Source organism: Spinacia oleracea, chromosome 3 (genome assembly GCF_020520425.1).
Source record: "Spinacia oleracea cultivar Varoflay chromosome 3, BTI_SOV_V1, whole genome shotgun sequence".
In the NCBI taxonomy this organism is placed as follows: Eukaryota; Viridiplantae; Streptophyta; class Magnoliopsida; order Caryophyllales; family Amaranthaceae; genus Spinacia; species Spinacia oleracea.
In genome coordinates, this window is record NC_079489.1 from 56,684,510 (window position 1) to 56,710,310 (window position 25,801).

The window sequence follows — 25,801 nt, forward strand, 5'->3', positions numbered from 1 at the left end:
AAATACCAAAAATCCTTATTGTTATTAATTATTTGTCGATTTGGCCTCTGTTCTACTCGTTTCACATTACTTGCATTTGTTGTTCTTAGAGTAATACCACTTCTATTTTTCTATTGATCGCTAATTCCAGACCTAAAATTAAGAAGACAATTTTGAACAATTGGATATAGATTCCCAGTAACTAGTTTAAATCAACCAATTATGTGTTTATTTTAATAAGTGTACCTAAATCCACCTTTTTAATAGATTCCTATGTATTGCATGTTATGATCTCTTAAAACGACTTTATAATGTTGTTATGGGAAATACATTAATTTCAATTGGATCAAGTAGAGTCTCGCCTCTTGAATTCTACTCCGGCTCATTTGACCTAAATACATTGATTTCAGGGGCTTTGTTCTGCATTCAACGGGGTTAATTATCAAATCCATATATTTAGGATATCAAAACTTAATAATGCCTTAATGAAATTTGACAGGTAAATCCATGAATCTCCGGGAACTATATCATAATTAAACAAAAATATTAACCAGAAAGCAAAGTTAAACTTCAATGTTACACTATGATATTACAAGGTACATCATACACGACGACGCCTCTTGGAATTATCCTCAATATACGATTCCCATCTACGGTGATCAAGGGCACTGAGGTCATCAAGTTCTGCCACAGAAAGCAAATACTGTGTGAGATTTACTAGTTCCGTATCACTATCTCGGTTAGCATGAGCTTTCCTGAAAGGCCTTATTATCAATCCATTCTGCGGGTTCATCACGAAATTTCTTCTCAAATCGTCGAACATTATGGTGTTTGTTGAATCATAATACTGTCAAATGAAATGAACATTAGGCATTTAACATAAAACAAGTATCTCACCAAGTAACATAGGACTGAAATCTGTCCAAAACACAACTAATTAAATCCCTTGGATGAATCCATATTCTTGCTGATCAGACCAAAAAAATAAAAAAACATTTATTGGTATACGTCCCTACGGCCTCCATCTGAGAAATTTATCAAGCAGACAGACATGCTCGCTCAAAAATCATGCAGCTTTTGTGCTTCTAAGTAAATCATACAGCAGTTTTACAAACTAAGATACACTGAAGAATAAAGAATATAGATAAAAGAATGAGACTAGGAAGAAAGAGAACTATTTCGAACCTCGGAAAATTTTGCCCAAATTAAACCCAGAGGCTTGCAGTCAAACACACCACGTGATTCTGACTGAACCGTGATCATAGCTAAATGGTCCAACAGAGCAGTGATTTTGTAGTTGGGATTGTTGAGTACTCCAAGCTGCCCCATCTTTAATTCAACCCACTTCATACTGCAAAATATCCCAAACAGTAAGCACAAGGAACATTAGCATGAAAAATCTCAATTACCACTACGCATGTTCTAAGAGGAAATTTTGTTTCTACTAATCCAACATTTCGACGATTTCCATTTAATAATCAAACTTTTGGATTATCTAGTAATCCAACCTTTGCACCCCATTTTTAATTTTTTTTTGCACCCATTTGACTAGCAACTGGGTATGAATGTCAACTCATATATTTATTTTCTTTTATTATTATTCTATACAGTCTTCCCTAACCCGCGTCTTCCCTCCTTGTTCCTTCCTCCAACACCGCATAATCCTCCACCTCACCAAACTCCAGCTCCAACAACCACACCATCCACAACAACCAACACCAAGCCACACCCTCCTTAACACTCCTGCAACACCTCTCCGCAATCAACCACACATCAAAACCTCCATGACCATATCAACCCAACCACCATCTCTACCTCACCTCTCCTCCGCCCAGCAATGCCAAAGACCTCTGCCCAATTCCCAACTGCCTCCCTTACCCATCTGCTCTGAATTTCAACTATTTGCCAACTTATTAATCGTATAATTCCTAAACCAAAGATCAAAAATCACAATCAAATAATGCGATTAAACCACAATCAAGAAGAATTCTTTGCTTATTTATCAAACTTCTTCAACTAAAGATTCCCAGAGAGCTCCGCCCAGTTAATCTCGCAGATTGAGCAAACTATATCAAGGATCATTTTTCTAAATCATCGACAAAATATAATACAGTCTCTTTTATGATATAAATTACTTTCTTTTAAAAATAATTCAATTAGACTGTATATGTAATTTTCCAATTGTATATTATTTCCTTATATCTACGACAATGCCACTTGATTGGCATATTTCGTCAATCAAGGAGAATGATTACCAATTTTTCATTCCGAAGTCTGGGTTAGCAATCGCACTGCAGAATTGGATTAACCCCAGTTTTGGAATTCTGGTGTGGGATTTTTTGGTTAATTGAGATTATAATTCATTATCTGGTAGCTAGGGTGTATAATTTTAAATCTATGGATTTGTTAATACATTGGGGCTTTTTCTTGGTTTCGAATTTCCCAAAGAATTGTCATTCAGCTAACTTAATTTTCTGTTTGTTCTAGAAAGGCTGCAATGGCCTGAGAGTCAATGTGCAAGCCTAAAGTGGCAGGGGGATGGAACCTCACGAATTTTCAAACTTGGAATAAAGCTGCTCTGTCCAAGTTATTATGGTCCTTAGCTCATAAAAAGGATGAATTATTGGTGAAATGGGTGCATATCTACTCGTAAAAGGAAGAGATGTCATGAGTATGGATATTTGTCCTTATGCTTCTTGGTCACTTGAGAAAAATTGGGTTTGCAGGGAGTTAATTTCTTTATATCGGTGCCTGGAGTCACGCTGTTAATCAGAAAGTTTTCAGCATCAGGAAGATGTACAAAGCCATTCATGGCTCTTATGAAAAAGTCAGTTGGTTTAGGCTAAACAACAAAGCTTGTCCATGGCTTTACTAAATAGGCTACCTAGTAGAGATAGAATTGGAACATGGGGAGTTCAATGTGAGCCTCAATGTCCCCTCTATGAAGTGGAACCTGAGAATATTCCACATTTGTTTTTTGCCTGTTTCTGAGGTATGGCACAAGGTTCTGAGGGTGCTGCAGTGTAATAGTGTGCCCTACTTCTTGTGGTCAGGAAATAATCAGAGCAATCAGAATAGATAAGAAAAGAGGTGTTGTTGGCAAGCTTATGGCTATGACTAAAGCTGTTTATGGAATTTGGTTGCAACGATATGCTAAGGTTTTTGGTGATCAAGTTTTCAAAGATATCATTTCCAGAGTTGCTATTAGGTGTAGAGAGTCGGATCATGCTTTGTCAATGGTCTATTTTTTCTTTTTTTGTAGAGCAGCTCTTTAGCAGAGATTTAGTTAGGTTTTTTGGTCTTGGTGTGGGCTGCTCAAGTTGAGCTTGGCCTTTTTGAGGCTTGGTGGTAGGCTTTTTGTTTTTAACTGGTTCCCTCCCTTTGGTAATCAAGTAATTTTAATGGCAAAAAAAAGGATTAGGTGAAGGTAAATCAGTTATCTTTTCTAAGTAGGCTGTAATTAATTTAGGTGGAGACCCACTTTTCTTGAAGAAAGAAAACTGAGTTCGATCCATCAATATGAAGAGCCTTACAGTCATTAATACGCATTAAGGCCAAATCAATATCCGCCTCTGTAACTAGACTGCAGAGGAATGAGGTAGCCCCTGCCCTCGTAGTGGGAATATCAATCATGGGAAGTTGACTACCACGAGAGCCCAAAAGACCAATATAGAACTTGAGAAGTTCAGACTAAAGGTTTCACCAGTTTATCATTATTATCATTATAAAGCAAGGAAATTCTGTTAATTCTATTCCTTTCCTTAACAGCAGAATAGAAAAACTTGTGATTTGAATCACCATTTGTCAGCCACTGAAGCCTTGATTTCTGTATCATTGCTATCTCGTCCGCCTTAAGCCATTTCCTCAGATTAGCAAAACAAAGGTGTTCTTGATGTAAAAGAGAAGTGTCAGTGTTGTGAGTCTGAAGTTGAGTTTGAACAAGATCCAACTGTTTTGCTGAATCAATTCTATCATTTATGCCTTTGAAGTCTTTCTGATGCATATCTTTCAGTTTACACTTGATTCTTTTCAGTTTTGTCCAAACTGTTAAACATATTAGTGCCCCTGTATTCATACTTCCAACAATCTGCCAAAATATGCTCGAAATCATCATGGTCTGCTAGGAAGTAAAAAAATCTAAAAAGCCTTCGCCACCAGCTGCTGCAGGGATACAATTAACAAGGAAAGGACTATTATCTGAATTCTGAAATGGAGGTATTCAACTACTCAGCTGTGACATCACCCTTAACTGCATCCAAGTACCATTACCAAAACATCTATCGATTCTGCTAGCAGCTGTATTTGTATTTCCACCTTTATGCCAAAAGAATATTGGCCTATGCTTTTAAGCTCAAACAGGGTATACTTCTCAGTGAACTCTATGAAGTCCTTAATTTTTGTTAAGGTAACAGTTGCACCATTAACCCTGTCATTTACATCTATAATCGCATTGAAATCCCCTGATATCAAACATGGTTCATTCCCCATCCTTCTACTTATATCACCTAAGCCACACCACAAGTCAACAAACTTTTCCTATCCTCTATGGTGTGTAAACTGTAAACCATAACGGCAGAGAACAAGAAGCACTGTTGTCCTTGCTTATCAATAATTTCACAATGCATAAGTTGCAATTTCAGATCAACGAAACTGGGTTGCCACCCTAACCAGATTCTACCTCTATTGCAAAAAGGAAAAAAAAAATGTTCTCCCAACACCAATGAGCACCACTTTTTCTAGTCATTACTTGATATTTATGGGCTCACTCTAGTTTCTAAAATAGCAATGATTTTAATGCCTAATCTTAGAGGGATCATTTAGCCGTCTAATGTTCCATGTACAAAGGCTTAACATCAGATATCTGGTGGTGGTCGAGATCCTTCCTGCACAGGATCATCTTCGTTCAATAACTCATCAGCCTCCCATTATGCATCACCTGCCTCCTCTTCATTTAGGGCATAAAAGTGATTACTTGTAGTTACAGGAACACCCTTACTCCTAGCCTTCTTTGTATCCAATCTCCATCCTTCATCAGCACCTGACCGAGTTCCTAGCATGGCTTGATTTATGGGAGTAACTGCAGGAGTTACTACCACTGGGACGAGTTGTTGCTGCTTTTAAGAACCCAAATATTCTCTATTGCAGGGAAGGGTTGCTTCTTCTGAACTGATGAGACTCTTACACCAGACACGGGAGCATCACAGTCATGTCCTGGCATCATACACTTCTTACAGTACGTTGGTTTCTAATCATACCCAACTTTTTGCTTGAATTATTTTCCTTCAGTATCCTCTATCTGATATGTTCATACTTTATAGTGTTTTTACCCCCGTCCCTTAGTACTTTTTGATCTCAAATGAGCTCTTCGGAGCGATTTTTATTACTAATGTGCTCCTTGTAGTGTGTGTGTAGTTTCAGGTTCATCATTGTAGGAATTAGCATATTTTTGTGCATTTCCTACTCATTTGAATTAATACAAGAGATTATGTACTTTTGAGAGCACAAACATTAAGTTGGAAGAGTTTTGAAGCAAAGCGAATAACGAATGAAGTAGAAAAATGACTATAGTCCACTATTTTAATCATAACTCAAGTTCTACAACTCCAAATGAAGTAATTCCACTGGGTTGGATTCTAGACTTCAATATCTTTCCAACAAGTGGTCACTCGCCTAATTCCGACGAATAATGAAGGAGATATGGCGTTTTGAAGATAGAGGATCGTGCAATTTCAACACGCGCCCGATCGGGCGCGCTTCGCCCGATCCGGATCAGGCGGTCATTCTGGGCGATGTTCTGGGCATTTCGCAACCGCACGATTGGGAGGAATTTCGCCCGATCGGGCCGCTTGTCGAGCAGAATGCCCGATCGGGCGGCCGTCTGCCCGATCGGGCGACGCCAACCCCTGCTACTTTTTCGCGAGTTTTTATTTCCGGTTTTGGGCTATATTTTGGGCAAACTATAAATACTAGCCCCTTTTATTTTTAGTGACATCTTATTCCTTAGTTTCAAAAACACTTAGTTTATTTTCCTTAGCTTAGTTATTCTCTCTAAATTTGTTCCAAGACTTAGTTTTTATTTTCAATCAAAAATTCAAGCTTTCATTATTCATTGTTCTTCATTTAGGTATTGCTTCTTACTTTGATTTATTATTTTGATTTAATCATGATTTCAATAGTATTAATTGTTTTGTTCATTGATAATATGTGTGAGTAGTCTATTTTCTAGGGTTTGGGGATCCATGAATTAATATGAAGGGATGATTGAATGTTGTTGATTGTTGGTATTGTGATTAATTCCTATTGATTGGTTTCATTTACTATGTAATTAGACTTGCTCAGGTTTAATTTTATTAGTCAAGCAATATCAAGTTAAGATTTGAGAGATGCAATTTGATGTTTAGGCTCGTGTCAATAGGTAGAATTGGGATTAATACGTAGCAAGAGCCCGTTAATTCTAAGTCTATGATTAGTATCGATTCGAGAGAGCATGCTAGTCTAATTAATTGCTTTATTGATTATTGTCGATTGTTTATCATCCTGGATTGTTATTCGTTGGTGAACCTATGCCCTAGATCTTTTAATATCTGGATTCTTATTTGTTTAATTATTGTCGTAGTCTTAGTACACAAATCAACAAAATTCTTGTTTCCCAATAGTCTAGATTTTATTCTTAGTAATAGAAAGAACGTTGTTTCCCTGTGGATTCGATCCTGACTTCCCTTGCTACCTAGCTAGTGATTTTAGGTTTATCTTTGATAAGGTGATACGACTTAAGCCTGTCAAATTTTGACGCCGTTGCCGGGGAAACGGTTTAATTTTCTGCTATTAATTTTATGATCTAGATTATTTTCTTGAGTCTCATAGAACTTCCAGTTCTTTGAGACCATATATATATATATTTTATTTTCTTTAGCTTATTTTTTTTATTTTTTATTTTTATTTTTTTTTTTATTTTTTTTCCTCTGAAAAAATGGATTATTATTCTTTCCTTCAATTCGTAAATGAGCCCTTTTGGGTGTATTTCGATAGGCTAAATGATTTTATTGGTTACCACAATATTAATCTTTGGGATTCTTGTGGTTTTGCTTATGGTGGTTTAAATGAGTATACAAGGAATGTGATAGAAAGTAGATTTAATGGTGATTTTCGAGCCTTGTCTTTGGATGATATGTGGGATTACTATATGTGGTTTGCAAGGGATTTGTATGAGCGTGAAATGACCATTCATGTTACATGTGCTAATCCAAATTATGAGCATAATCTACATGTTTCTACCCCCTCTCCCTTGAATGCTTGTTATAATGAGGTACATTCTAATGTTTATGATAATCACGTCTATTCTAATGACTTGTCTAACCCTTGCATGGATATCAATATTTTGCATCATGATTCCTCTGTTGCTTCTCCCGTGTATTATTGTGAACCCTTGCCCAATCCTGTTCAACCCGAATCAGAAAGCAGAGATAGCTTCTTAGAGGAATTAAGAAGATTAAACTCTGAGATTGCGATTCAGTGTACTAGATCTCAAGAAGCTACTAATGAAATTATTAAAGGTACTAAGGCTACTCTTGAGAGATTTAGAAAAGTTCAAGAAATTATTGAAAATAATTATTCGAGTTGTGTTGGGGATGGGGGTCAACTGAGTGAACCCATAGGCAACCAAGAGTGGGAGGAACTTATAACAGAGGTTGAGGATGAGTTGGATGATGATGATGTGACTGTTGGATCTATGGATGAAGGATTTGTTGAAACTGAAAAGCCATATGTTATAGAGCAAGTCCATGAGGAAGTTGAAGTTGATAAAACCCTTGTTGTTGTATCAACCTCTACCCCTCATATTCCAAGTCCAAGAAGGGTTATTCTTAACCCCATTTACACCGTCTCACTCCCCTTCTCTTTCCCCATAAAACCTTTGCTTGAGTATCTTCCTCCTCCCCACGAAAATCAAAAGCCCAATGACCCAATAGAGTATGTTCCTCGTTGTGAATCTTTTGCAGGTACTTACAGTACTTACAAAGAAGAGGTGGATGCTTTGCAGAGAGCTCTATATGGTGAAGAGCCTATCCACCATGAATCCCAAAACACAGAGAGAGTTATTTTATTGATCATTGAGGTTGAAGAATCAATAGTCCGCAAAAACAACTTCCATAAGGAGAGTATGCCTACTTTCTCTTTTCCTTCCTTTTCTTATTCTTCTTTTATTATTGTTTTTTCTTTTTGTTCTTCTTCCTTTAGGCATCCTACTCCTTACTGGCATAGAGCTCATTCGGACTTTATGCAAATGTTGTTGTTGATTATCGTGCATGTCTTGTTGCACGAAAGATGTGCGAGTGCGCATGACAAGCTTCTACGCTCGTTGGTTGGTTATTTACTAACCAATCGCTTTGCGAGAGGCACATAAGAGTTGGAGCCGGAGGGGTTAAATGAAGATTGAGACCCTCGATCTCCACTCCTTCAAGCATTGAGGACATTGCTGAGCTTGGCTTGGGGGAGGTATGTGTTATTGCTTTCTAGAGTAGTTTATCGCTTTTGAAAAAGAAAAAAAATTAAACGTTCCGATGAATACAAAATCATGCTTCCCTGTGCCCCTTGAATGAAATGTTTTGATTCTTGGTTTTTGATGACGAGCACTGTTGATATGTTGGCCATGATTTAATATTCGACTATTTTGGTGCCTTTGCATGAGTCAATTTTGACCAACTATTTGTGAACTTGGTGCTTGGCTAGTTGATTTGGTTAGGAATGTGTGATAGCTTCCTGGTGTCATTGATTTTGAGTATTGATTTGCAACTGTTAGTAATGTTTTATGACTCGTATACATGCACATTGAGGAGGACGAATGCGTTTTCTATTTAGGTAGCCTTCAGATGAAATTAGACACATTTGTTCCCTCTTTTCTGCCCATGTTGTTGCTTGTGCCCCTTTATTCGGTGACTAGCCATATTACAAGCCCATGAAATCCCCATTGATTACTAGTCCCAAGCCTAGCTTGGGGGAGCTAATAGTAAGTGAGGTGAGGGAGTTGTAGTGTGCTACATTTTCAGCATAAAGTGAGTGTTGAAAGGGAAATAAGGGAGTTCTTCTTATCCTGTTTGTTGTTTGAAAAAGGAGAAAAAAATAATGAAGAGTGAAAGAGATGAGAAGAGTAGAAAATGTGAAGGTTTCCAAAAGAAAAAGAAAAAAAATCGAAATTGAGCAAAAAAGAGAAATTCATTAGTTTCAGAAAAATTCAAAGCATTGTGTCATTCAAGTATTGCAATTCCTTATTATTATGAGGGATTGGTTTTATAGATGAAAAGGGCAAGAAAGTATGGTGTAGTTCATTTGTTGTTCATCATGTGTTGAGTGGGAGAGTTGTGATCATCACTTGTGATCGATCATGGGTTTTGCTAGGATTTATGCTCCCCAAAGCCAAGACTTTAAGCTCACATTTTACCCAAATTTACCACATCCTTACCTAAGCCTAACATTACAAGCTTTGAAGACCTTCCGACCTTTGTGCATAGAGCCATATTAATTTGAAAGTAGTTTTTTATCAATGCAAGTTATGACATGACATATTTCGAGTCGACTACTAGGTTGAGTGCATGTTCTTTTAAACACAAGAGTGTTGTGAGTTTGGGAGGGAATTGTTCACAAATATATTAGGAGGAGAGCGAACGGGTACATCTCTTACCGGCCACATAAATGAGTGAAGAGTTTGTGAGCACTAGTCTTGAATTCCATTGTGCACTTGTGGTTCGCTCTGCGTGACGATTGTTAGGGAGGATTTGTGGTCGAATGTATTTGATTGGTTAGCATTGATGCATGCTTGTTGAATTTTACCTTGAATCGTATCCATTGTTTTGAGATGTGTTTGGGGTGAAGTTGATTTATGTATTCATCGATAATTTCTTTGCTTAGGGACAAGCAAAGATCTAGCTTGGGGGAGTTTGATATGTTCATATTTTATAGTGTTTTTACCCCCGTCCCTTAGTACTTTTTTATCTCAAATGAGCTCTTCGGAGCGATTTTTATTACTAATGTGCTCCTTGTAGTGTGTGTGTAGTTTCAGGTTCATCATTGTAGGAATTAGCATATTTTTGTGCATTTCCTACTCATTTGAATCAATACAAGAGATTATGTACTTTTGAGAGCACAAACATTAAGTTGGAAGAGTTTTGAAGCAAAGCGAATAACGAATGAAGTAGAAAAATGACTATAGTCCACTATTTTAATCATAACTCAAGTTCTACAACTCCAAATGAAGTAATTCCACTGGGTTGGATTCTAGACTTCAATATCTTTCCAACAAGTGGTCACTCGCCTAATTCCGACGAATAATGAAGGAGATATGGCGTTTTGAAGATAGAGGATCGTGCAATTTCAACACGCGCCCGATCGGGCGCGCTTCGCCCGATCCGGATCAGGCGGTCATTCTGGGCGATGTTCTGGGCATTTCGCAACCGCCCGATTGGGAGGAATTTCGCCCGACCGGGCCGCTTGTCGAGCAGAATGCCCGATCGGGCGACGCCAACCCATGCTACTTTTTCGCGAGTTTTTATTTCCGGTTTTGGGCTATATTTTAGGCAAACTATAAATACTAGCCCCTTTTATTTTTAGTGACATCTTATTCCTTAGTTTCAAAAACACTTAGTTTATTTTCCTTAGCTTAGTTATTCTCTCTAAATTTGTTCCAAGACTTAGTTTTTATTTTCAATCAAAAATTCAAGCTTTCATTATTCATTGTTCTTCATTTAGGTATTGCTTCTTACTTTGATTTATTATTTTGATTTAATCATGATTTCAATAGTATTAATTGTTTTGTTCATTGATAATATGTGTGAGTAGTCTATTTTCTAGGGTTTGGGGATCCATGAATTAATATGAAGGGATGATTGAATGTTGTTGATTGTTGGTATTGTGATTAATTCCTATTGATTGGTTTCATTTACTATGTAATTAGACTTGCTCAGGTTTAATTTTATTAGTCAAGCAATATCAAGTTAAGATTTGAGAGATGCAATTTGATGTTTAGGCTCGTGTCAATAGGTAGAATTGGGATTAATACGTAGCAAGAGCCCGTTAATTCTAAGTCTATGATTAGTATCGATTCGAGAGAGCATGCTAGTCTAATTAATTGCTTTATTGATTATTGTCGATTGTTTATCATCCTGGATTGTTATTCGTTGGTGAACCTATGCCCTAGATCTTTTAATATCTGGATTCTTATTTGTTTAATTATTGTCGTAGTCTTAGTACACAAATCAACAAAATTCTTGTTTCCCAATAGTCTAGATTTTATTCTTAGTAATAGAAAGAACGTTGTTTCCCTGTGGATTCGATCCTGACTTCCCTTGCTACCTAGCTAGTGATTTTAGGTTTATCTTTGATAAGGTGATACGACTTAAGCCTGTCACTATCCTAACGTGGTATAGGTTCAGTAATAATATCCATCTCGCCCAGTATTCTTGCGAAGGAAATTCTTAATTGCTTAGTTGTACAATCATCGGCAAACAAGGGAACTCCTAATAAGCTAGCAATCCTGCTTAATAAGTCACTACTCCAGCAATTTGAAGGCAAATTTGGCAACTTAATCCACAATGGGATAACCTTCAACACCTCTTCATAAAAATTGAAGTCAGAAGACCATGGTTTAATTATGTCCGGTCTGCTAAAGAACGTGCAAGGACCTCCAGATAGCATGTCATCTCTATCGCTAATGGAATTGAAATGAACCAAAATATAACCATCGTCATGTAGGAACACAGTAAGCATACTAACATGACTCCAATTAGCAGCAATGTACCTTTTAATCAAAGCGATTGTAAGAAATCCGTTTCTCAGTCATTGCATCGACTTTGTAGCTGGGCTTCTTTTTCCCCTTCCTTAACCGAAGGAGCAAGAAACTGAAGGGTTGCACCTTTATGTGTTAGAGAAGAATTTGAAAGACCTGACCAGGGGTTTTCAGGTAATGAAATAGGCATCCAATCTTCTCTGAGCAGTAATGGTTTCATTATGACCAACACCAGCAGTTTACGGGAATGGTGGGTCCCTCATACACAAAGCCTAAACAATACTAGCAACTAGATCAGCCATTTTAGCACTAATATTCTCATCATTCAACCTCTTACCTCTGAGCTCCAGAATTGCTCAATTGCAAGTTTCTACCATTTTCCCTCAAATTTGATTGCATAATTATTGTTCCATCGGTGGCACCACTCAAATTCGGACCTGAATCCCAATTGTTCGATTCAACGCCAATATGTTTACATGAAGCTCCACCGGATTCGAACCGACACTCGAATTGACCAACGGTGATCGGATTTGGAGTTATTGGGTCATTGGAGAATATTAAGAAATGGGTATTGTCGGAACCCCAGCGCAAACCACATCATTGCCTAAATCATGGGTTTTTGAAGTCTCGGGAGGGATTACTACACTTGCTATGTGTTTTAAGTTATTGGTTTCTTCTTCTTAGACATCAATGGCAGCACACTAATCGTGCGCCATAGCAGAGGAGGAAGAAGCCATCAATGTTTTTTATTTTTATTTTATTAACACCGCAGAATTGGATTGAACCCGTATTTGTTAGCGGTAGAGGAAGGGGGAAGGAGGAAGGAAACAAAGAGGGAGGAGAAAAAAAGGAAGAAGGAAGGAAAAGAAAGTAAAAAAATATATTGTCTTTTTGAAAAAGAATATAAAACAAATAGTTGCATGACACATGTATAGGTTACTTGTTGTATCAGGTACGTGACCGGTTGGGTGCAAAGGTTGGATTATTAATGGAAAATAGTCGAAAGGTTGGTTATTAGAAAAAATCATCTTTCTAATATTAATGCAAACTACGGGAATTGTCTACCCAAATTGATGCGATGTGACCTATGAGTTCTTTATTATTTTAACTCTACCCCTGAAAACCGCCTTCCCCCCCCCCCCCCGTCCCCCGTCCTCAGCCTACCTCCCAACCCTTCAGTGCCTAATTAGCCACTAAAACTACCCACATATCCCTCTCAATCATCCCTGCCTCCCATACCCAATCACAAGCACCGAGCACCATCTCTTGCCCAAGCACCACCTCTTTCCTAAGCACCCTTCTTTTACTCCTATCTGAGTCTCATTTAATCCTCTCCCACCTGCCACAACCCACTGAACCAGAAGGGGTGGAAAAAGGGTTGCAAGTTAATTATTTATTAATACTCAGTAGCATAGTGGTGACAATTCTAAAAAGACCATCAATAGTTGGGCTCATTGCTCTAAATCTTCCTAGGTATAGATGACGATACAACATCCATATGGTAGGCAAGTAACCATGAGGTATGTACACAATGCAAAGTTTTAGCCAACTGAACATGATCCAATGTATTTTCGAAAACTATATAATGTTTTTCTTAATGGAGGTTTAGTTCTATAGGCGAAAGAAAAGCTTGCCTGGTTGCAGACCATATCATTATATCATACTCAGCATAAGCGGCAGAGAGGAATTCATGGAGATCTGCAGAATACATTTCATGTTACTTACATGGTTCGGATAATCAACCAATCACCCAAAAACAGCCACTTACACGGTCGCATGAGTTGCAGAGGGTTTTCTGCTGGTGAACGGTGGTCAAAAAGAGTATAGTCAATATCAAGAACAAGTAGTTTCTTTCCTTTTCGGCAGGGATTCAGTACTTCAATCTGCAATGAACCCAAACGTTCAAAGAGAGAATATCAGAATAAGACAAGCATTTTGGTATACAAGCAACCAAAAGCATATATTCAGGATTAAGGAATATAAATTTCTATATTTAATGACCCATGCGAGGAACATATGAATGCAACCTGTAGACATTGATTAATAGATCATAACAAAGGTTTTATTTATTAGTTTAAATGTGACAATGCAGGGCTCACAATGTAAGGTTAATCACCTAAGCAAAAAAGCAGATTCGGATAAGAAAATTAAAAAGAATAAATCCTAACTTTAAATGGTCTTTTGAAAATAATTTCAATGGTTGATTGACTAGTATAATCCCAGATTAGTGGTTTACCTTCTCAAATTACTCTCAAGTAACCAGTAACTAGTTTCTTCACGCTGAAAAAAGGAAAAAAACCCATCTCCCTCCCCTCTCCACAACCCATATTAACTCCCAACCCAGCCGAGAAGCCACCATCAAGGGTTACTCTTTTTTTTACCTCAAATCAAGTTACTGGTCACTTTGAGAGTAGAGACTAATTTGAGAAGGCAAACCACCAACATGCGATTATTCTAAGATAATGAAAAATAGATGGGCAGTGAAAGTTGGGATATTCTTGTTAATTTGTCCTAAAAGCGCAACTTCTTTTAAAGTCTGGTTTCTAATTTTCTTTTGATGTGTAAATAAACACATAGCCAATGTCCAGAATTTTTCTACTTCCTCAATTTTTCTTTAAAGAAGCTTTAAACTATTTTGGACTGTTTGGAAATCGTCCACCATTCCGAGAAAGTAGTAGCTTATAATTGGACTTCACAGTATCTCTATACTTAAGTTGAGTGATGGGAGAGTAGGGAAATAGCGCAACTATTATAAAGGGTCTTCTAGGGAATTCATGTGACAACCAGATACAAGAGTAGGATACATGGAAGATAACTACCAAGGTATAATAAAGGACACAATGTTACTGAATTCATATTCTAATGGTCATGTCCCAATAGCAAGATTTATAGTACTTATACTTTAATAATAAGCATATCTTTCTCATAAACTTTATTACTTCAGCTCTTCATTTTCTCTTACATTACATACCCATGTAAGACATTCAGATAATCTAAGAAGGGTATGGATTCCTCCTCCAACACTTAATTTATTTTAAACCACGCATTTGTTAAGAAAAAGCATAGACTGGGGGTAATAAAAGAGAAAACTATGCATTATTTTTCATTGATCAGTTTTAGATTAGAATGTAACCAACAACTAGCAAACAACTCAACCTGAAATGTCTACATGTGCATTAGTAACATGAATATCGAAAAGCACATGCTATAAAGTCTCTCAGAATGAGGAATATGAATGTCATGTGACTCGTGTCCACGAACACATGTCCAATCTTAGGACAGCGTCTTTTGAGCCCTAACGTGTCATAGACTTGGATATATTTGATGATAATATGTGGCTGTAAATACTATAATACAGTGAGCAAAAAATGATTATCTTGGCATTATTTACATGATCATATAGAGTATGATGAAGATGATGTTATGGTTTGAGGCTAATGCATGGGAGCTCGTGTTGATGAAGCAAGCAACTCTAACCCTACCAATGCGAGCTTTAGATGTTGTTTAGTCAAGCTTCTAAAAGTGTTCATGATTTTGAGAAACAATAAGTAGGCGAAAAGAGGATTGGATAAAACTATGAAAGTGACTTCATATTCTCAAGAAGCCCAAAAGAGCTTCTAGGAGGTCATTGACACAGAAGCTACAAAATGCAGCTTCTAAAATATGTTTCTCTGGGGTGCTTTTTCCTCCTCGTTAACGAACATTTAATGGACGTCGATGCCCCTAAAGACCCTAATGTGAATAACAATTTCCCTCATATCCCATCCAAAACATTATTTACTATACCCCTTCTCTGCTATGAATTAGCAAAGATAACAGACCAAAAACAGTAGATTAACGGCAGAAAAGACAGATAAATGGAGTGAGAAAGATGATTAGGGAAGAAAAAGTGATGAACTGATGATATGATTGAATTGATGATTAAATCACCGATTCCAACCTAGCCACTCTCGAGAGAGGAATGGCACTCTCCCAATAAAACTAACAAACAACTTTTCCATAATATTCAAAATAACTTTCCCTCCTAAATAAACTCTATATACTCCCTATGTCCCGATTTAATCGTTGCAATTTCCTTTTATGCCCGTCCCCATTTAATTGTCATACTTCCTTTTATGACATGGACCCACTAATATTTTATTACCTCTCTCTTCCCACTACCAAAAGTTATGACCTCACATCCTCTCCCATTCAATTAAAAAATTCTTCCACTATCTCTCATCATACATACTTTCTATTAAACTATAATAGATAAGCTTACAATAACTTAGTGCATATCTATTGCGACTTAAATTGGGACAGAGGGAGTACATAGTACTTCTCCCCTAACTTATTCCCCAAGATACCCATACTGACATATAAAGGTATTTCCTGAACGCCACTGCCCCATGTATCAGTTTGTAGCATCTCTCATCAGACTCGTATCAGTAAAGAAAACAAATGGAGAACCATTGGACAAGAATGTTGCCTAACGCCCACCTTCACTTCACCACTTTCTAGGCCTACGAAAATTGACCTTCAAGCCATCACGACATCCCACCATGAGCTATGACCACCACCACCACCACATCCTACCCTAGTCTAGCCCTAACTTACTCACCCAGTATGATCTTCACCATATTCTCTCTCTCCTCATCTCACATTTTTCTCTCTTTTCCTGTCAATTAGTGTTTTTGGTGGCTGTTTTTGTGTGCGTGTCCCAAAGTATTAAAAGGCTCAAAGGCGCACCAAGGCGATTTGGAGTTCCCAGCGCTTAGGCGCGCCTCGGTGCGCCTCATTGAAGTGAGGCGCCCCAATAAAAAGTTAAAAAAATGTGAAAAAATGGTGTGTGCCTACTGCGCCTCAAGGTGCGCCTCATCAAAATCGCCTCGCTCATACAATAAAAGGCGATGGCTCCAAACGCCTAGCGCCTTAGAGCCTAGGAGCGCCTTTTTATACAATGGCGTGTCCATGAGCTGCTGGATTTTAATGATGATAGTTGTATGCATACTTGGCATGCTATGCTATGGGGATTTGGTGGTTGGTGGTATGGTCTATTTCAGTTGCGTATGAGGGTGGATTTTGGTGGTGGTGACCGAAGAGGCGTGGCGGAGATGTCACTATCTTGGTTAGTGAAAGCAGTGGTGTGAGATGAACTCAACACCTGCTTGCTAACCGATACAAATAAACTCAGGAAGAAAAGTTGCTTGCTTTGATTAAGGGAAGAACACAGAACGGAGTTTAGGGTTATAAAAGTAGTAGCTTGAAGCTACAAATCTCCAAGTCAGTGGCTTTAGGCTACAAATCTCTATTCCTAACCCCTTTCTCTTTCCTCTCTTCTTTATTTATACTACCAGATTACTACACATTCAATGCTCTGTTGTCCTCCTTTTGTCCTCCTTTTGTCAGTTAGCTCCCTGCTGTAGGGGTGTTTCAAGATTGTGTTGGCCCATTACAACACCAGCCCCCTAAACTTCCACCTTCTCCTCAAGGTGGATAGTAGTCGCCAATGGATTCTCAACCTCGGCAACTCAGGTCAATGTTATCTTCAAAACAGCCTGTATGTACCAGCTCCTCTTTGTTGGATGTTGTAGACACATTGATCAAGCTTTTATGGAAGAGTAGAAGATGGTCGTGTGGGAAACTAAGGTGAGAGTGGTCAAGTGGTGAGATGGTTCTAATATGTGATTGACAGGTTTTGGGTTGGGGAAATTAGAAAAGATGTTTGGTTTAAAAATAAAATGATGGGTGGTTTTGTTAAGAATTAGGCTATGTGGATGGTTGAGTTGTGAGGTGGAGAATTCGGGCCTAAAAACTGGCAGGATTGAAGTTGGGTGAGTTGGGTTGGGTCATGAATGGATGGTTGGAGTAAAAATAAAGGGTGTGTTTCAAAGGTGGGTTTGGGTTATCTAGAGAGGTATTGGGTTGTAAAGTGGATAGTGGGGAAAAAATGTTGGGTATTAAAACATGGGAATATGAAGTGGGCCTTATTTTAGTAAGCCCAGGAAAGGGATTGCTCTCCTTTAATGAGCCACTATTGGGTTGATTAAAGCAAGAAGGAACATGCCTTACTTGTGTCTCATCTTTTATGGCAATTTCGAAATGCCTTCCTCTGGAATAGGCTTCTTCTCCAAGGCAACAAAATTTTCAATGGAACTTTTGCATGAAAATTTTCAATGGAGCTTCTGCCATACTCCACCGTCTCTAGAGCTTTATGAGGCGACAAGTATTTTTCTCCACCAAGTTTATTGTCTGCGGAGGTACCTGGGCCGCCACTAGATCCACTTACTGCTGATCCCCCTTTCGCGAATCCTTCCTCATCCAGGTCACCAGCCCCACTACAAGAGGAAGTTCCACCCCAACCCTAGATTTGTCCATGTTCTTACACCTACTAACCAGATTACTACACATTTGATGCTCTGCTATCCTCCTTTTGTCATCCTCCTTTTGTCAGTTAGCTCCAACAGCCCTTGCTAGTGTTTCCACTTCCTCTGATGTGTTGGTGGTGTTGTTGTGGTGCCTGCCCTGCTGTAGGCGTGTGTCACGATTGTGTTGGTCCATTACATGGTGATGGTGTCTTTAGTGAATTGGAACCCGGAAAAGGAGGTAGTGTACGTATTAGATGAATCAATTGGTTAAAGCCTGTTAAGGTAAAAAAAAAAAAAGGGAAGGTGAACTGGACAAGTAGTGGTGTCTCCAGTTTCGTCGGGTGTAGCTAGTCTCATCTGCTAGATGAATTAACAGTTTGGTGGTGGTTTTTAGTTTCCCTTTTACTTATCTAAATTTCAAATTGAACACAATTGTAAAACTACTTTTTTCTAAAAGGTACGTTTTAACTTTCATGGAACACTTTTGTTTCTCAAAACTGTTTCTATAAAATTAATTTTAAGAAACATAATTTGTTTTCCAGCTGTTTGGCCAAATAGTGCCTTAATATATTGCGAAACTTATTTATATGGCATGTGATGTCAATTCTTTGCAATACACTCACCTAATCCATCAAGGCAGCCAATCCTAAACACACATGCGAGGAGGAAATAAGCAAATCAGGGGAAGCAAGCAGATGGCGTGCAATGCACCCACCAAGGCCTAGGATCTTCCGTACATACATAAGGAGACCACGCAAGCAACAAGGCACCAAGAGAGCAACGGAACCCACTGTGGAACAGTAGCCACAGACAACATGGCAGTGGCAAGGCACCACACCCCTTAGTGGAAGGGATGCTTGTAATTCATTAAGACTCTTGTCTTATTCTAGCTACACCTTTTTGTGCTTTATGTTCTTAATTACTTTTGTCTTATTCGGAGTTTGTAAATAAAAGGGAAGGGGAGAAGCAGAGAGAAGCATCTAGAGAGTTTTGGGTTAAGTGGGAGAGTAGAGACCTCTCGAAAGTCTCATGGCAATTTTGATTTGTAAAAGCTTCAAGCTTACAACCTTCTTTATTGCAATATAACAAACAACCTTCTCTTAATATTATTGTGGCAGTGATCTGTAGAGAACTAGTTGGTTCCTTGCAAGAGGTATCACAGCAGTTTCGTTCCCAGTAAGACAACAGAGACAATCATGCTGACCTCAAACTCACAAAGGATGGATATGATGGAAGGCTCCCTGGCAGAAGTGTGGGACAGAAGGTGACGGGCATAGAGGCAAGGCTGGGAGGCATGGAAAACACCATTCAACAAATGGTGATGGAGAGGTTAACGACTTTCTAACAGCCTGGCTGAGAAGTTCCAAGCCCAGAGCGATAAGGAGGCCGAAAAGAACCAAGCCACGGTGGAGACTACAACCACCCGACTAGAAGGGAGGCTAGATCGTTTCAGGCATGACCAAACCGCACAACTTGCAGCGATGAGAGCAGACCAAGAGAAATTCCAAAAAGAAATGAGGGAACTCATAACTGGTAGCAAGAAGAAAAATACAGAGAACGTGCACATTGAGGAAGAAGGAGACACCTCGTCAAAGAAGAATGGTGAAGGCGAGAACCAGTACCAGGAGAATGAGGAGGGACCATGGCGAAATTTTGAGAAGGGAAAAGGAGGAGGAAACCGGAGGTACAGGAAGATAGAAATGCCCCTGTTCGAAGGAGAGACCCGGATGGATGGATTTTAAGGAGCGAGAAATACTTCAAGGTTTGCCGCCTCACAGAGGAGGAGAAGGTGGACGCGGCGATTGTGGCAATGGAGGGTGGTGACGCCCTGAGATGGTTTCAATGGGTGAGTGGCCGCACACCGGCGATCACGTGGGACGATTTGACAGCTAGAATACTCCAACAATTCAGGCCGATGAATCTTGGGTCGCTACACGAGCAGTGGTTGGCCACCGTTCAAACCACCACAGTGCTGGAGAATAGAAAAAGCTTCATAGAAATGTCGGCGCCATTGAAAGATGTACCTGATAGCCTGCTGATGGGTCAGTTTATTAATGGGTTGAAAGATGAGATTAAGGCGGAGGTGAGAGTGCTAAATCCGTTTACCCTAGAAGAGACCATGGATGCAGCGGCGCGGGTCGAGGAGCGAAATCGGATTCATGGGCTCAAGAGAACCAGCAACCCACCCAACAACCAGACTCGACCCGGTTCATACTCAAATGTCGGGCGAGGGACCACCATGGGTGGATCTTTTACTGTCGGGTCTGGAAATGAAACCATGCCTTATGGAGGAGGCTCTTCTTATTCTGGACCGTCTAGTCAGCCTATTAACCACCACCAAACCCAAAACAAAATCAATCCAGCCCCATCATCAGTGGGATACCAAATCTCAGTTAACTATAACAAACCGGCAAGCACCCACACACGACCTACCGGCGGGTTCCGATGCCTCACAGAGAGAGAATTACAGGAGAAAAAAGCTAAGGGTCTTTGCTTTAAATGTGACGGAAAATGGGAGATCCGCCACAGCTAGCGGCGAAGGGAGTTGAGCGTGATTTTATTGACGAAGATAAAGCTGGTGGAGGCGAAGAAGAGGAGGAGCAGTTCCCTGATTTGGGTGAAGTCGCCGCCGAGGTAACCTTAAATTCAGTTGTGGGGTTGTCCAATCCGAAAACGATGAAATTACTAGGGGTGATTGAGGGTAAGGAAGTAGTAGTGATGATAGATCCGGGAGCCACACACAACTTCATCTCCATCAAAACAATTGAGGAACTCAACATTCCAGTGAGGGAATCGGGCAATTTTGGGGTTTCATTAGGGAATGGAGAATCGGTAAGAGGCACCGGAGTATGCGAACGGGTGGTACTGGCTCTTAACGAGGAGTTGGTAATTAAGGAAAATCTCCTTACCCTTAATCTGGGAAACTCTGATTTAATATTGGGAATTGAGTGGCTTGAGAAGTTGGGCACGATAAGCAGCAATTGGAAGACTCAAACTATGCGTTTTCAGTTGGACGGACGGGCAATAACACTACACTACAGGGGGATCCGTCCTTGGCCAGAACTAGAATCTCGCTGAAGGCCATGATACGGACGATTAAGAAGGAGGGCGGAGGAGTATTGCAATGCAACCACCAAGGCCCAGGATCTTCCGTACATACACAAGGAGACCACGCAAGCAACAAGGCACCAAGAGAGCAAAGGAACCCACTGTGGCAGCAGCAACAGTAGCAGCAGACAACATGGCAGTGGCAAGGCACCACACCCCTTAGTGGAAGCAGTGCTTGTAATTCATGAAGACTCTTGTCTTATTCTAGCTGCACTTGTTTGTGCTTTATGTTCTTAATTACTTTTGTCTTATTCGGAGTTTGTAAATAAAAGGGAAGGGGAGAAGCAGAAAGAAGCATCTGGAGAGTTTTGGGTTATGTGGGAGAGTAGAGACCTCTCGAAAGTTTCTTGGCTATTTTGATTTGTAAAAGCTTCAAGCTTACAACCTTCTTTATTGCAATACAACAAACAACCTTCTCTTAATATTGTTGTGGCAGTGATCTGTGGAGAACTAGTTGGTTCCTTGCATGGCGGTGGGCCTTTTAGGAGCGGCAGCCACCTTGGCAAGTAGGGAACTAACCAAACAAAGGCGTGAGAACTGAGAAGTCAATAAGGAGACAAAGCTTGTCTTTTTTCTGCTTTCCTTTATGTTGTTTGTCCTATGCTAGCAATTCGCAATTAAAGGAGGGGGGGGGGGGAATGAGAATGGAGGGCATCTTGAATATATATTGGGTGTAACCGGGAGAGAAGAGAACCTCTCAAAAGTTCTGAAGCAGTACTTTGTTTTGCAAGCCATGGGCTTTTATCAATACAAATTATAATGTTTCCCTAAACTGTGAGTTTGTGTGATTGAGTTCATTACAGTCTTAAGCTTTATTTTGTCCAGATTAGCGTATAAATGAATAAGATTTCAGCTCTTTTATGCTTTGTATTTCACTTTGTTTACCGTTTCACAACTGGCAGATTTCAGCATGAATGTGTCCATTAGGATTAGGATTAGTTGCTTTGTAAGTTTATAGGTTTAGTAGTTTATTTAGTTTGAGAACTTAATTTGACCCGGAGTCATGCTAGTCACAGGTCCTATTCCTATATAAAGATCCCTTGCATAAACATTTGATGGAGATGGGTGACTAGAATACTTACGGTCTTTGTGACAAATTCCGATTCTCTTTGTGAAGCCAAAAGTTTGTTCTTCGTTGAACTTAGTGACTTTGTCGAACCACTCAATATGTCTTAGTGAATCATTAGGCTGGATTTGCATAACTTAGTAATTGAATTTTGAGCTCCGGGCATTATTTAATTTATAATCTTATCGAGTTAACTAAACTCCATATCTCTTTGTTGTTATTATCCTAGTATCAACAATTCAACACCAACATAATCTTCCAAGAATTATTTTTTTCAGAAAGTTCCATCAAAGGCCTAACGATACCCAATGAGATAAAGAGAAAAAGGGTTTAAGCATTTCGTATTGCAGGAAGAATCACCAACCTTGTATTGGTCAATGCGTCTCCTTAACTTCTGCTTGTTAACCTCTTTATCCTTTATGTCGATAGCTTCATCTTGTCCAAGTTCAAAATCATCAACAATTTCCGGAGAATCAACAGGATCAATAATAATATCATCTTCAACAGTCCTGCATAATTAACAATTTAACATGACCTTAAATCAACGCAGTCATAATGGTGATTGCTATCAAATACTATAAACTACCATTACTTATCAGTCAGGGATGAGGATAACATTATTTGTCAAATTAAAAAATGGCAGCATGTGCAAAAATTGACGCAGAATCATGTATGCCTTTTCTCTTCATAAACAGCACAAAAGGGGGGGGGGGGAGAAAAACTAAATATAGCTGGATTTCAAAAGACAGGGTTCGGCAATCATTGGCAGAAATGACGCACATTTGATCCTCCCCATCTAACCAAAATATAAACTATAGTCAAGATTGCTAGTGAGGAAGGATTGTAGATTTCAGGAACTGCCATCTTTCAGGAGTTCTGAAACAATCCCTCGTAGCAAGAACTAACCAATATGTAATTTTCAACTCCAATGTCAGCCATCTAAGTTGCACTTGAAACATAAATTTTCTTACTTACCTTGTTTAATGAAGATATTGTAAAATTTGGTAAACACCTAAAGAATAAAGAGGAGTCGAGTATCTTCCTAATTGTGGAGTGTAATCATCTTCATAGGTGTAACTGCCTGACTAACTGCTTTAGTGACAAATTGCAAAATCAATACAATACTGTAACAGCTCATTATGTGGATTAGAAACGGATATCACATTCACACAGTTATCTACTTGCCAGAGTTGTGATAATATTTTTTATAGGAAAGAACATATTCGCTCATATCTTGAGAAACCCTCAACGTCCTTTAGTTCAGCGCTCACCATAATCTCCTGAATGCAGAGGCAATGCTAGTTTATTAGTAACATATTTGTCCCAACTGCATAAAATTATGCCGACTGGAAAGGGGACCAAAAGAAGTAGAGATTGGAGGAAAGAATCAGTTAGGTACTATAAATCTACATGAATATAAAAGATATAACACTATTGATTTCTACTTAGCTCATGATGTTAAAAGAATCAAAACAAAACAAACAAAAGAACAGCAAAACCAATCAGTGTCTCATGCATGAGCCGATTTCATCTAAAGATCCTTTTTCAGGATCGTTAGACCAAGTTCTCTTGCCTTTGCCAAAAAACTTTCTCCGCCATGATAGTCACAAGTCCTGTAAATCTAAAATATTCTTTCTCCGCCTCACATATTCACATCAACACTGATTACCATGTTAAACTATCTAACTCTTCACCTTCATTTCCTAAAGTGTTTTTTCCCCTCACTTCATTAACTTTCCTCTTGGACTTCAGGATTGAGCCGTCATCATCCCCAAAGCAACTGTCACGGGTATACCCTCTATCTAGGAGTTCTAAAGTATATTTAGTCTTCCTCAGCAGCCCGTATCAGAAAAAACGTGCAAATTGTTCATCTCAAATGTCAAGCAAGCAGCCCTATAAGTTGGTTGTTACAGAAATTAATCATATTATTCCATTTGAATAGAGCGTACTTTCGCATAAAAGCACTCCGCATAGTCGCCGCCATTATATTGACAGCCTTAAGCTTTAAATTAGCCCAGCACTATTCACTCGATGTATAGGATGATGTAGTACAATTACCCTCACAATGTGAAAATCAAACTAGGGTCTGGGATATTTAAAACAAGTTTGTAGAAAATAGAATTAGCAAGGATGAATTGTTCAAGGAACAAAACAGGACGGAGGCAGTACTAATTACGTACATGAGATAATCAACTCATAGTTTCATATCCCAACAATCAAGTAATAACCTTAAAGGAGATTCAAGTTATTAAAGCTTGGGGAGAAAAGTTTATCTCTAGGTAAAATGCAAGATAAAGCTAGATTTTTAATTAAATTGCTTAGTTTATCCAAGCTTAATACAAGTTCATTACTTTCATAATTTCCCCAAATAAAAATTCACAAAAAGTTGGAGGAAAAACAAAAACAATAACAAATAAATGAAGAATTTACAATTGAAAGGGTAATTCAATTACCCGATCATGGTCATCTTGACGGATGATTTGAGAGGGAGGAGAGAGAGAAGAGTGGAATCATCGGAGAGCTTCGGACCAACAATTTTGGGATAGAGAAGCTTCTGACGCTTTGGAAGGACTTCGGTAGCTTGGCAAATGCGACGCTTGAGCTCGCCGACAGTGTCGTCGCCGCACACTCGAACAGTGTACTCCTTCCCACTCCATTTCACTGTCAGAGTGATCTCCTCTTCCATGGCCATGGCCGCCATTGATGACAATGACGATGCTCTTTCTTCACCCATTCTCTCTCCAACTTGAGTTTTTTGAGTTTTTTCTTTTGGTTTGATCCAAAATATGGTTTATGCACCGGGTGAACATATAGTTCAAATTCATAAAACATATAGTTAAATATTTCACTAGTACATGTACATTGAAATCATTCACAATGTTCATTAGATTTTCAATAAATGTTCAAAAGGGTGCACAATGAGCATTGTTCACCCGGGTGTATAATCCAAATTGCGGGTTTGATCGGAATTTGAAATTACCCATACGTAGGGATGTCAACGACCAAGAGCCAGAGCCGAATATTTGGCTGTATGGTCTAGATTAAAAAAAATCGAGTTCGAACAGGCTAAATCGTATTCCTGTCTATTTATCTATTATCTATCTATTAGTTCGTACTATATACTAAAAGAGACACCAGGAATGACACGTGTCATTTCCTGGTGCGATTTTTTCCCGCCAAAATATTTTTATTGTTTACTTTAAAATAAATAAATTACATTACGTTTTTTTAGGAAACTAAGATTAAAATATATTTTAATTACCAAAGAGAAGGGATCACCCGTGGCTACATAACATAATCCAAAGCCTCCCCCTCAGTGGAGGGTGAATTGCCACCTGACATACTACATTTCGCAAAAGTACGAAAAAGCATAAGGAATCACACCTTGAGCCCAGTAATGCAAGCAATTACATTCTGAAATTCCAAACACAACAACCTAGTGGCATCAAACAATTTCGTTCCCTTAGTATGAGCATGTTGCTAAGTTCACAATTAGTGATAAGGTTCATACATACGAAATCGACC

The 25,801-nt window shown here is 38.9% G+C and overlaps 1 protein-coding gene across 1 annotated transcript; it reads right to left on the reverse strand.

Moving 5' to 3' along the window:
• Positions 1 to 414: 414 nt before the first annotated feature.
• On the reverse strand, positions 415 to 25,080 carry LOC110783848 (ubiquitin-like domain-containing CTD phosphatase). Its single transcript, XM_021988237.2, has 6 exons — positions 24,730 to 25,080; positions 22,641 to 22,785; positions 13,524 to 13,638; positions 13,390 to 13,453; positions 1,165 to 1,330; positions 415 to 826 (listed from the first exon to the last, which is right to left on the reverse strand). The coding sequence occupies exons 1-6, from the start codon at positions 25,008 to 25,010 to the stop codon at positions 581 to 583; spliced, it is 1,017 nt and encodes a 338-aa protein (XP_021843929.2). The 5' UTR covers positions 25,011 to 25,080; the 3' UTR covers positions 415 to 580.
• Between the last annotated feature and the right edge of the window lie 721 nt (positions 25,081 to 25,801).

Excerpts from the sequence above, each read along its gene's own strand:
- LOC110783848 (XM_021988237.2), bottom strand. The coding sequence starts at position 25,010 with ATGGGTGAAGAAAGAGCATCGTCATTGTCATCAATGGCGGCCATGGCC. Across the intron at positions 22,786-24,729 it reads GTCAAGATGACCATGATCGG|GACTGTTGAAGATGATATTA; the intron begins GTAATTGAATTA and ends TTAATTATGCAG. Across the intron at positions 1,331-13,389 it reads ATGATATGGTCTGCAACCAG|TATGAAGTGGGTTGAATTAA; the intron begins GCAAGCTTTTCT and ends GATATTTTGCAG.